The 13,396-nt window shown below is 42.4% G+C and overlaps 1 protein-coding gene and 1 long non-coding RNA gene across 12 annotated transcripts in view; one reads left to right on the forward strand and one right to left on the reverse strand.

The window, feature by feature from the left end:
• MSI2 (musashi RNA binding protein 2) overlaps nt 1–5,912 on the reverse strand; it is a 392,076-nt gene extending 386,164 nt beyond the window's left edge. For all 7 annotated transcript variants that reach the window (XM_037810398.1, XM_037810396.1, XM_037810395.1 and 4 more), the window contains exons 1-5: nt 5,813–5,912; nt 5,475–5,515; nt 5,074–5,155; nt 4,276–4,360; nt 459–500 (exon numbers count right to left, since the gene is read on the reverse strand). In XM_037810398.1, the coding sequence (XP_037666326.1) occupies nt 459–500; nt 4,276–4,360; nt 5,074–5,155; nt 5,475–5,515; nt 5,813–5,874 (312 nt within the window). In that variant the 5' untranslated portion in view covers nt 5,875–5,912. The remainder of the gene's footprint in view (nt 1–458; nt 501–4,275; nt 4,361–5,073; nt 5,156–5,474; nt 5,516–5,812) is intronic.
• A 378-nt stretch (nt 5,913–6,290) lies between these two features.
• The window catches only part of LOC119514563, a 118,940-nt gene continuing 111,834 nt past the window's right edge, over nt 6,291–13,396 (forward strand). For all 5 annotated transcript variants that reach the window (XR_005212854.1, XR_005212853.1, XR_005212855.1 and 2 more), the window contains exon 1: nt 6,291–6,827. This is a non-coding gene — a long non-coding RNA (uncharacterized LOC119514563). The remainder of the gene's footprint in view (nt 6,828–13,396) is intronic.

A 13,396-nucleotide genomic window follows, 5' to 3' on the forward strand; every position in this document is an offset into this window, starting at 1 on the left:
GTTCTCCAAAGTTGCTGCTTCCAAGAAAGGACAAGTTGTTTACTTAAAATTCTTCTCTTCTCCATAAACTCCAACTCGTAAGGCCTCAAAAGAGTTCCCTCCAAAATAGAGTCACAAGAAAATGTTCAACTTTTCTTGATACAATCTCAGCCATGCTTAAAAAATAAATACAATGCTTACACAAACATTGCAACAGGCAGAGCCATATGCTACCACTAAGGAACAGACTTACCCCTGCCCCCAACTGCTCAGAACCCACCTTGGGATGGCTAACGAGGAGACCCACACTTAGCTCACAAAGCATTTTGCATGGACTTTCACAGCCACAGGCTGATGATACCCTGAAGTCATGCACCAAGTTTCAACCGTTCGCTTGGTTGCCAATCCCTGTTTGAAAACCGAAATCCTTAGCAACAATCTCTGAGTGCTAAAATCCTATTATCGATTCTCCTACTTACCTTGGGTTGCGCGCGACGAGGAAATGCAACTTTAGGGTCAATCTGAAGAAAAATGGAAAAACAGGAGTCAATGCAATCCTTTAAGGAGAGAAAAAAAATATGATTAATCACCTAAGCATTAATCACTCATTTCTCAGGCTTACAACCCAGCTTTTATAACTTTTCAGGCAATTCCAAAGTTCCTTAACGTTTGTTCTAAACTTTAACCATCCCTCCCAAAATGTAACAAACATAGCTAGACTTACTGAAAAGTCCTATCCTGTCTGTATTTCAATGTGTGATGCTCTTAATAAACCAGATCGCATGTGTTCTTATTTAGAGAAGAGCTTCTCTTCCACAGACACTGAATAGTAAAATGGTACCTGCATCTAATTTGCAATGCATGGCTGGGAGAAAAGATGGGAGCATCATTATAATTGAAAAAAAAAATCATAACCTGCAAATTAAGTGTAAGTATCTTCCAGCAGTAAGTAACCAAACAGCATTTCTTCTCCCTGGTGAGAACTGAACAACACAGGAGGGGAAGGGGATACCAAAAAAATTTAAAAATCAAGAACATCCCCCCAAATCCCCACAGACATCCAACACAATGCTCTGCTTGAATTAACTGACTTGTTGTAGCAAAAGGAAAGATTACCTAGGATTAATCAAAAAGATAATTTATTCTGTAGTTAGACCTCAAAAGAATGCATGTGTCAAAAACTGTGGAGCCTGACTTGGTTCTCAAAAAAATAAGTAAAAAAGGAAGCACATGAGCATAACTGACCTGGATTTAAAAACCATGGTGCATGGGGATCTATGAGCAACGTAATCCCATGTTAGAAAAGAAAGGCCATCATGCGGAGAGGATAAAAAAAAATTACTGGAAAAAAGAAGTCAGGATCTAGTTTACAGTTAGGGTGTTCCCTCTCCACTATCAGCCCAAATGGAAAAACATTCTATATTCCAGATCAGACACTTGCAGAGCACATGATTCTCAATAAGAGACTGGCCTTAAAATGCAAAACAATTCCCACAAAAGCACTGGAATCTAACAGACTGGTTTGAGGTAAAAAAAAAAAAAAAAAAAAAAAAAAAGAAGTTACTAGATGGGTATTATGGAGAGGAAGGGATAAAAAAAAATATTTCCATTGTTGGTTTTCATTAGATTTCTAAATGTCACAAATCTTTGGGTAAAATTCAGTGCGGAGAGTGGCATGAATATTGCTACAAGTTATTTATTTATGAGCTTTGGCTTTCATATTAAAATTTTCCCCTTTTAAAATGTAAATCTGAATCTTGTTTTCAGTTCTGCCATGGGGGTGGGGGGAGAGTAATGCTCTGGGAAAAAGCACAGAAGGGGGCTAAAAAGCACACCAAAGATAGTTCATCTGTTCCCTAATTTATATCCCCAGGACTCCAGCCATACAAGGATTTACTGCTTTTTTTAAGGTAGTCTACAGACCTCATAAAAAGCTGCAGCATGTTTTCTACCTTTAAACATCACCTGAGAAATGAGAGATTACTTTTTCAAAAACTAAAATAGACAAAAATCTTCGATCTAGGAAACTACCCTTTTCATAAAGATTAACATTACTGCATCTACAGGTGTGTTCAGCGCTGACTAGAGCTTGTCTACAAGAGAAATACAACAGGTGTGGATTTTCCATTCTGTTGACCAAAGGCAAGGTAGGTATGTCTTTTTTTAATAAACATGTCCCAAGGTATTTTTTTTTTAGCTGACCGGCACACAATTGCAATAATAAAAGTGACTTTATGCGGTGAAAGGTAAGGGACCGGTAGAGGAACAGGACACGAGCTGGAGGGGAAGGGGGCGGTGAAGAAAGCGCAGCATTAAAGAAAATCTAAAATTGCAAAACTAAAAGCCAATTCAGAACTCCTGGATTGGTGCCGCGATAACAGCGTGTTATACCACAACGGTCTTTGGTGTGCAAAACCGACACGCCGAGATCTCCAAAGGAGAGGAAGGGTCAAGAAAAGTATGGCAAATCCCAACCTTTTGCACATCCCTGTCAACTAGTTTTTAAAAACAAACAAAAAAAGGAAACTACTAAAAATTAAAACATTAGTTAGTTAGGTACAGCTCTACTTACTGTATCTACAAGTCCTCTAGGAAGACTAGGGTACTATTTTGGGTGTGAATGGCCGTTACCTAAACAAAGCTTTTAAGGTAACGGTAAACAAGATCCTCGTTTCCATGTCAATAAACCAACCGCTCCTGCACTGAACGTTGAAACAAAGTCAAAAGCTAGGTTATACTAAATAATAGCGACCAAAACATGTCTACAAACAATCAGGGAGGGCAAACTGCAGGCTTTGAGGGTTATGACAGACCAGTTACCATAAAACTAAATACTATTTCTCCCAGCCGGCGGGGAGGGAGAAGGGTACATCACAAATTCCTGAATTTGCTTGGAAATGTTTTTCCTCTGTAATTTCATTAGCTTTTTGAATTGTCTCACCAGGAAGACAAGAAGAAAAAGCTTCAGATATTCGTTATCACCCTATAAATGATGATCCCTGAAATTAAATTATCTGAAAGTACAAAAATATCTGGGTTGCAAGCTATGACAAGTCCAGTGCAATTAATAAAGCAACAAACAATGCACATTTTTTTTCTTGGGGGGGGAGGTGGGGACGACAACACCTGATCTCTCTGATCAGAGAAACAGGTTGAAACTGCAAAATGCATTCAAGGGCACCAATGGTTGCCAGGCCACTCCCCCCCCTTCTTTTCTTCCATTCAATGTTAAAGAGTCAAAAAGGACTTGGAAGATCATCTCATTCCACTCCTTCATTGTACAAAAGAGGAAACTGAGGCCCAAGAGCAGGAAGCAACTTGACCAAGGTTACAGTGCAAGTTAGAAATGGGCAGCTGGGACTAGACCCCAGCTTTTTGCCTTGTCCCACGCAGCCTAGCACCACATCTCAATGTCACCTTAGACCTTAGAGTCCCTGCTTTAATCAGATGTATAAAAATGGAGGGGAAACTCTAGTAGACATAAAGGGAAGGGTGGAGAGCCAGGAAGCCAACATAGAGGCTTAATAAAACACTGCGAACTCCCCTCCTCCATCCATTAAATTTATTTCCAACTAATAAGCTGTAATATACCCACACTTTTTCTTCCTTTTCTCTTCTAACTTCTACTTAGACACCCCCCCCAACTTTGGATTTTGAAACCTAATTCTATAAAAGTGCCCACATGCAAATCAAAGGATCTAGGGAAGAAAGGGGAAAAAAATCACTTTGAAATCCAAGGCCTTATCAGTCTTAGATTTCGTGCCATCTGGAGTCCCCACCGGATGTCCAGCTTGGCTCTGGGAGCGTTTTCCTCCCCTTCTCAAACCCCACTGCTAATTCCAAGTGCCCCAAAAGGAACCTGTTGCCTGAACCTGTGATTAGCGCCCCCTCCTCTCCTTCATCCCCCCCTCTCCCCTATTGGTGAAGGAGGCTGTGCCTTCCAAAAGCCAATTCCCACAGCCACAGTTGGTATCATGTACTATGCTTCAGTGACAAAGAAAAGTTGCATTTGCTCTCTGACAGTTTCCCTGCTTGGTCCCTTGGCCAGGAAGCTAACCCTCCCCACTCCGAAACACCCCCAAGCCTTCTCTAGGCAGCACCTGAAGCTGCAGTGGGGCGGGGTCTAAAAAGAAAACCCCAAACCCAGACACCACAGCAAACTTTTAAGCCAACTCTGCTTAAAGTACCCAGTTCCCAACACAGAAGCAAAAGCAGGCGCTGTCCCTTTAAATGGGGCTGTCAATGCCCACTTCGTTCCTGAAAAGGGGTGAACAACAACAACAAAAAGCAACATACCGTCTTGGAATCTAACTCATGGTGGGGCTGACCTAATACTTTATCTACACTTGCTGGGTCTGCGAATGTGACGAAACCGAAGCCTCTGAAATGAAACAAAGAGGGAGAAAAACAAACAAGAAAATGTGACACCACTGATAGCCACAGGGAGTGAGACCTAATGCAGAAAGGGGAGCAAAAGTTGTCCCCCCACCACAGCATCCCTACCCCTCACAACCCTTCCCCAACTCCCTCCTGCCCACATCTACCACCACCGAAGAGAAAATATCAAGGTTAGTGGGGGAGGTGGAATCCAAGGAGGGCGGGTGGAGGTAAGTTGGAAAATGCTGGTGTCTATCCTCTTTAGCCACCTCAGTTTCCTCTCCTCCTCCTCCCCTTCCTTTCTTAACGCTTTGTTTTATTCCGAGGAAAGCCGGGCACTTAGAAGAAGAGATTCGCCCACCTTTCTAAGAAGAGGCTTAAGAGTTTGGAGAGCTTAGTGGTGTAGGAGAAGCATACATTAAAGAAAAAAAAAAAAAAACTACGTGGAAAGTGAATGAAGCTGAATGTCATTTTAAACAGGAGAAAAAGAAACGAAGGGAAAATGACTTAAAGCGGAGAGATGGGCATCTCGGTATCCAGAGTTCAGACCCAATTAACAATAACCTTTGGGGTGGGGGGCCATAGAGAGACGTTCGAGACCATCCACATGCCTCAGCCCCATCCTAAATCCGCTCGGCTACTTCCGAAGACACCTCCAAAAATAAAACTTAAACTTTGTTCTAAAATAAAGACAAAATCCAGAAGAGAATGGTTTACCTGGAGCGTTTCGTAGTGGGATCTCTCATGACCATACATTCTCTAATTTCTCCAAATTTGCTAAAATAGTCTCTAAGGCTATCTGTAGAGAGAGAAAGAGGGAGATGGGGGGGGTGGAGGGGAAAAAAAGGCATTGCAAATTTTGATCAAGGACAAAAACCAAAAGTAGTTTTCTGTTGTTATTCTGTTTTGGTTGTGCATATCTTGCACACGCGGGGGAAATTCGGCAACAGAGGTCGCGTAGAGGGCTCGGAAAGGATTTGCTATTTAAAAAAATAACCTTGCACAGGAGAAGTGGGGAGCCAATGGCGGGGGGGGGGGGGCTCCTACACCGGGATAACAAAGAGCAACAAAGAAACCAAGAAGGGGGGGGACTCAGGCGTCCCCCCTCCCTCCCTTACCTGGTGAAGTCTGCCAGCTCAGTCCACCGATAAACATTTTACTAGAGGGAGAAAACATAACAGAAGTGAGCACCGATGTCAGATCGGCCATTTTGACGTGTAACTTACAAAAGCTAAAAGGAAAGAGGGGGGGAGCGAGCCAGCGAGAGCCGGGAGGTGGGGTGGGGGAGAAGGTGACGGCGAAATGCAATCCAAAGGTGTGTAACTTCCACGGGGGGGAGGGGGGCGCGGGAGGGGCGGGGGGGCGCGGGAGATGCCGGGCTCCGCGCACCGCCGTCCCCGCCGCTGCAAGGAGAGCGAGCCCGAGGCGGCGCGGTGGGCAGCGGCTGGAAACTTACCCGGGGTCGTGCTGGGAGTCGTTGGCGCTGCCCGAGGTGCCTTGGCTCCCATTTGCCTCCATATCTGAGCCCCCCCGCCCCCCCACCCCCACAAAACCGAGCCCCACAGCGATCGGAGCGGAGCGGCGGCCGGCTCCGAGCCCCGAGATCTCCCGCTCCCTCCTCCCCCTCCTCCTCCCCCCCGCCCGGGCTCCTCCGAATCTCTCTGCGAGCGGCGGAGCCGGGGCAGCGGCGAGAGCCGTCACACGTGGGCTCGGCTTAGCTCAGCCCCGCCGCCTCGCACACCCCCCGTCCCCGCCCCCCCGGCCCATCCCCACCTCTCCCTCTCCTCCTCCCCACCCCCATCTCCTCCTCCTCCTCCTCCTCCTCCCCCTCCTCCCCGGCGCACGTGGGGCGGAGTTCTAGAACGTCGTGTAACCAATGCCGGTGACGTCACGCACCCCGGTGCGGCCCCCGCCTGTCCGCGCGCGCACACCCGGCCCCCCGCGGATGGACCGACGGGGGTGGCGCGCAAACCCCGCGGCCCGGGGGACACCGCCTCCGGGCGGGCCGGGAGCGGGGCAAGGGGGAGCGTACCCCTACTTCCCTGGATCACATGGGCTGCGGGGGGCGGGCGGATCGGGGTTGGGAGCGGCGCGGAGAGCTGGCCGCGGCTCGTAGCCCAGTCGGGGGAGAATACGTCCCCTACTCCCTCTAAAACGGCCTCTCAACTCAAGTTCGCCGGTCCCTGCGGCCGGGATCCGGGGATGGCACCAGCCGCCCGCCCGGCTGTGCGCCCTGTTTCCAGCCACCGCACAGAAATTTAGGTCAAGGACGTCGGGAACAAACCCAAACCCTGGTACTCCTCGGGCGAACCCTAAGACCCCCCCAGGATCAGGGGGCCTTCAGGATTGCGGAGACCCTCCCGCACAAACACCAGCCACAAGTTTTATTTTCCTTTCGCGCTGGAAGTTCTCTCTGGCTCTCCCTCCACACCGGCACGTCCTCCGTGATTCCCCGCCCTTCCCAGGCAGAGGTACGAATCCGTGCCGGGTAAAGGTTATTTTGGAACTTTGAGAAACTAAGGAGCTTCTAGTGGCAAGACAGTACCAAAGGAAAGGTTTCCGCGTTAATCATACAGCGTTTAAAATATGTAATGGAATCGGTTTAGAGGAAGGAGTCAAGGTCAAATGAATGGGGTTCAAAGCAAACTTTTATACATTGTGAGGAATAGTCTTGGAGCGTCTCTGGATGGCTGGGAAAGGTAGTTATTTTAGAAATACCCTCCCAAATCCGTTTGTTATATGTTTTATTTCTCAGGTTATTCAGGCTTTCTATTGTGAGATAGTAAAATGCATGAGATTGAAATAGCCCAAGAATCCGTATGACCTGGGGATGTAGCTTGAATAGTAGAAGGCTTCAGACAGACTCACATACACATACACACACACATGCACACACACACACCATCTCTGCCACACAACTTTTGGAGCGATGAGGTGCAGCACAGGTCGTGATGGTACACAGTAGGTGCTTAATAAATGATGGCATCCTCCCTTCCTGTACTGAAAACTCCAAAAAGACAGTGTTTGTAGCCTCCCAAAGGCATCACACACTTCTCCAGCAGATTCCAGGCTGGCCAGATTCAGGCTGGATTCAATTTATGGGGTATTTAAAACAGTAAGGATACAATTATCCTTATTGTTTTAAATTATTACAGTAAACTCAGTTAATATGGCATGAGGGGCAACATGAAGTTGTGGTTCATCAAATACTCAGATAAAAGTTAAGCATGAATTGATGCCCAATTAACATTTCGCAATTAATTTTCATAGGATTGGGAGACAATGGAAAATACTCAACACTAAACACTAAAGCTATACCAAATCCGTGGTGGGTCTTGGCAAAGTGAGGTATTTGGAAAATCCCAACAAAGCCATTGCCTTGGGTGACCAGACTCTTAATCTCCCTGTCCCCTATATGGGGATAATAATTCCTCTCTGGTAGGATTGATGGGACCAAGGTGAGAGGTTGACATGAACGAATGTGAAAAGTTCTGTAAAAGCCCCCTTTTCATTGCAGACCTATATGGGCCATGCTTATTATCAATCATCAGTAGGATTTTTAGAAGGCACTTTAAGGCCTAAACCACAAATCCAAACATTTCCTCTCACTCCAAGCTGCTTCCCAAATTATCCAGGATCTTGTGTGTTGAAGAGCCATTTGTTATTAAGGTAATTGATTATTATGATTATTCTCAATAACAAAATGCAGACAGAGCTAATTGGATTGTGTTTTGGATTTTTAGGACCACAGACTTTCAGAGGTTGAAAGGCCTTTCCTGATCCAGCCCTCACATTTTATATCAGGGTCCCAGAGAAGCCAAGTTTAGCAGCCTACACCCCACCCCCACCAGTCAGTACCTAAAATGGCACTCTGGCCCTCAGTCTAATGCCCTGTGGCTCTCTGCCTGCATAGTATTCTGTCCATCACAAAGCAGGAGTGGGGGTGCTCTTCGGAGTTGTAGAGATACACAAGTGACACTTACTGAACTGAAATAAAACCCTTTGCGCTACATTATTTGTAATAACTTATTATGATGATGATTATTCATTTCTTCTCCAGCTCACTCAGTGTAGCTCCTTGGTCAGGAGAATTCAGCAGCACAATTTCAGTTCTCCACCCTCTTAAGGTCTCAACAACCCATGACACTATTGGACACTGCTTTCTTGTAACTCACTCTTCCCTCGGCCTCCTTGATGCCCATGGTTTTCCTCCTACCTCCCCAGCCACTCCTTCTCTGTCTCTTTGTCCTGACTTCTCCTCTCCCTTTCCTTAAAATGTTGGTGTTCATTCTCAGCTCTGTTCTTTCCTCCAGCCACACACACTCTATGGTGACATCCTCTGTAGGATGGATTTAAATATCACCTACATGCTAATGCCACTCACATTGAAATCTCCACCCTTGACCTCCTCTCAGATGTCCAGGTACTCATTGTCAATTTCCTATTCAACTTCTCTACTTAGACTTCCCAAAGGTACCTCAAGCTCAACATATCCAAAGCCATGTGCATCCTCTTTCCACCTAAATCTGAACCTCTTTTAGGGTTCCCTCTATCGGTGAACAGAACCCCCGTCCCACGCCGTCCTACAGGGACAACAAAGTTGAACCCTCCTCTTCAACCCTTCCTATGTGCAAACTATTGTGAAGGCCTGTGGATTTCGCCTCCCAAGTATCTCTCAAATCCATCTTCTGCTATCGCATCCCAGGTCTCTCACCTGAACTCCTTCAGTAGCTTCTTAAATGTTTTTCTGCATCTCCTCTTACTCTTCTCACTTGCCTGGGAAGCAATACCTGAGCTCTTGATCAGGTCAAATGCCCCTTGGTATAAAACATTACCCTGCCAGAACCCTCTCTGTGTACCTTATGCCGTGTGATGATCTACTTTATCGCCCGTCTCTTCCACCAAGGTGTAAGTTCCCTGAGAGTAGAGACCACATCCATGTACCACCACGGCCATGTACCACCATCCCCTAGCACAGTGCGTGCTAGTGCATGGTTGGCACTCAGTAAATATTTGTTGAATGAATGAATGCCAACATCTAATTTCATTCTAGGAATTTTGCATGCATGTTCACAAGTCAAATTGACTGCAATTTTCCTTTCTCATATTGCCTTTGTCTGGTTATACTAGTCTCATAAAATGAATTGGTAAACGTTCCTTCTTTTTCCATTTTCTGGAACAGTGTGTATAAAACTGGAATTATGTGTTCCTGAAACGTTTGGTAGAACTTGCCGGTAAAATGTCTGGGTCAGGGGTTGACATTTCGTCAGTTGATTTTTAACTACTGATTCCATTTATTTAATGGTTATAGGTCTCTCCAGGTTTTCTATTACTCTTGAGTTCATTGTTACACATTATACTTTTAAGGAAATTTTTCATACCACCAATGTTTTCAAATTTATTGGCAAAATATGGTTCATAGTTTTCTCTTAATATATTTTAATCTCTATTGTATTTATCTGTAATGTCCATTTTTTTCATTCCAAATATTGTTTATATGTATCTTCTCTCTTTTTGCTAGATCAGTTGTGCCAGACCTCTGCCTTTTTACTGGTCTTTGCAAAGTATCAGCTTTAGTTTTGTTAACACTCTCGATTTGTTTTTCCATCATTAATTTTTGCTCGTTTATATATTGTTATATAGCATATTCTTATATACCGCATTTAAGAATATAATATATAAATATGTATATTTTATATTATTATATATATTATAGTATTCCCTTCCTTCTGCTCTCTTTAGGTTTACTCTGTTGCTCTTTTTTAAATTTCTTGAATTGGCAGCTTAGGTAATTGATTTTCAACCTTCTGTTTTCTGAATTAACATTTAAGACTACACATTTCACTCTATTGACCACTCAAACTACATTCCACAAGATATATGATATTTTTTTTTTATGATCCAGGTCAAAAAAGTTCAGATTTCAAATATGATTTCTTCTTAACCTATGACTCAATATAAGTATACTGTTAGATTCCTAAACATAAGGTTGTTTTTTGTTTTGTTTTAGTTATCTCTTTTTTTTTTAAATTCAGTTTTATTGAAATACATTCACACACCATACAATCATCCATGATATACAATCCACTGTCCACAGTATGATAACATAGTTATGCGTTCATCACCACAATCTCTCTCTGAACATTTTCCTTACATCAGAAAGAACCAGAACAAGAATAAAAAATAAAAGTGAAAAAAAGAACACCCAAATCATCCCCCCATCCCACCCCATTTGTCCTTTAGTTTTTATCCCTATTTTTCTACTCATCCATACACTAGATAAAGGGGGTGTGATCCACAAGGTCTTCACAATCACATTGTCACCCCTTGTAATCTACATTATTATATAATTGTCTTCAGGAGTCCAGACTGCTGGGTTGGAGTTTGGTAGTTTCAGGTATTTACTTCTAGCTATTCCAATACATTAAAGCCTAAGAGGTGTTATCTGTATAGTGCATAAGAATGTCCACCAGAGTGACCTCTCGACTCCATTTGAAATCTCTCAGCCACTGAAACTATTTCGTCTCATTTTGCATGCCCCTTTTGGTCAAGAAGATACTCTCAGTCCCATGATGCCAGGTCCACATTCATCCCCGGGAGTCATACTCTGCATTGCCAGGGAGATTTACACCCCTGGGAGTCGGGTCCCATGTAGGGGGGAGGGCAGCGAGTTCACCTGTCGAGGTGGCTCAGTTAGAGAGAGAGAGGGCCACATCTGAGCAACAAAGAGGTACTCAGGGGGAGACTCTTAGGCACCATTACATACATTGTTTTAGTTATCTTTTAGTTACTGATTTCTAACTTAATTGGATAGTGGTCAGGAAGGTGGACTGTATGTTGGTGATTCTGTTATTTGTTGAGACTGACTTTGGTACATGATCTCAATTTTTATAAATATTCCACTTGGTTTGGAAAAGAATGTGTAAGCCTTAAGATTGCTAAGTTTAGCATTCTATGTGAGTCCATTAGCTCAAGCTTATTAATTGTGTATTTCAGATTTTCTATAGTCTTAACTAATATTTTGTTTGCTTGATCTGTCACTTTTTATAGTGGTTTGTTAAAAAAAAATCTCCTTATATGACTGGATTTGCCAGTTACTCCTATAAATCTCTCAAATTTTGCTCTCTATATTTTGAGATTATCTTATCAGGTACATCAAATAGGACTGTACCTGTGCATTTTTCTATTTCTTTTCTTTTTTTATTTTTTGCTTTATGTATTTTGAGGCTATTATGAGTTATATACTTACTTAAATTTACTTTGTTTTCCTAGTGGACTGTTCCTTTAATGCATACACAGATGACCATTATTCCTCATGTTTTTGCCTTAAAATCGACTTTGTCTGAGATAAAAATTAATACTCCAACTTTCTTTTAGCTAACATATGTCTGACATATCTTTTTCTATCCTCTTATTTTAAATGTTTTTTAAGGTGAATCTATTGTAAACAGCACATAGCTGGATCTTGTTCTTTTATTTATTCTATTCATTTTAACTCCTGAGTCTAGGCCAGTTACATGTATTATGAGTGCTGCTATTTTTTTTACTGAACTTTTGGGGCACAAAAATGTGTTAGTCACAATCTCTGGTACAGTACACTGTCAACATTGGGCATATTCATGGCCCTGTTTCATTTTATTTTATTTTATTATTTTATTTTATTTTTTTATATCCTGAACACCTGTAAACCTGCTATTCAACCAGAAAACTGAAACAGTGACAATAACTTACATCCATGTATGCATTCCTCCCCATCCCTCTCCCCTATCAGAAGTTGACCACCAATCTAAATCTCATATTTTGTTATTCTTTGGTTTTCAAAAATAGTTTTATCACAGATAAGAATGACTAAATATTATACTGTTTTGTTTTCATTGTTTTAGACTTGATGAAACTTCTCTGAGGCTTATTTTTTTTACTCAACATGGCATTACCAAGATTCAACTATAATAAAGGAAGGTGGTGAGTGTACCACAGCATTGTGAATGTGGTTCATCCCATTAAATGGTAGCTTCCAGGTGGATGAGATGGGAAAGTTCATGCTGTATATATGCATACACAATTTTTAAAAAGGCAACTAAAGACACAATGGCAATTAAATGTAATATGTGACCCTGGATGAGATCTGATAATGGAGGAGAAGAGGCTCAAAAGGACATTTTTGAGAATATGGCAAAATTGGAATATAGACTGTAAGGTTTATATTATTGTTAAATTTCTTCTACTTGATAACTGTATTTGAGGTGGTTACGTAAGTGAATAATATCCGTTTTCTTAGGAAATGTACATGGAAGTATTATGTGTTCAAGGAGCCTGATGTACACAACCTACTCTCAAATATTCAGAAGATAGATAGATAAGATAGACAGACAGACATATAGGTGGATAGATGAGATGGATAGGTAAAATGATATGGCAAGTGTGACAACATTTTTGAAATTGATTGATCTGGGTATGTGAGGTGGGAGTATGTTGGAGTTATCTGTATCGGTTTTATATTGTTTTTGCAGCTGTCCTGTGAGTTTAAAATTATTTCAAAATAAAAAATTTTAAAGGAAAAAAAAAAGATTCAGCTAGACTGTTTCATCTGGTTATAGTTCATTCTTTTTCATAATTGTATAATATCCCATTGTGTAACTATGCCACAATTTAATTTGTCCATTCTCCTATCAGTGGGCTTTTGAGTTGTTTCCAGTTTTCCGTGTTACAGAGAGTGCTGTTATGAGCATTTTTGTCATCTGGTGTAGGTAGGCAAGAATTCATTTTTGGAGTAATTGCTGGATAATAAGGTGTGTAAATATAAAAGTTTACAAGGTAATGCCCAACTTTTCCAGAACAGTTTGTTTGGGATATTCCAGTTTGTATTCCCACTAGCAATGTATAAAAGAGTCTATTGATCACTGATTTCTGCTATTGTGGAATTTATGTCTTTCATCTCTTTTTGCACTTTTTATTTACTTTGCCTTCTCAAAGCATTTTTGTTTGGTTCTTTTCTTGTCTTCTATCGAATTGATCAAGATTTCCTTGTTCCTCCTTAACT

The sequence above is a fragment of the Choloepus didactylus genome, chromosome 18 (assembly GCF_015220235.1).
Source record: "Choloepus didactylus isolate mChoDid1 chromosome 18, mChoDid1.pri, whole genome shotgun sequence".
Taxonomy (NCBI): Eukaryota; Metazoa; Chordata; class Mammalia; order Pilosa; family Megalonychidae; genus Choloepus; species Choloepus didactylus.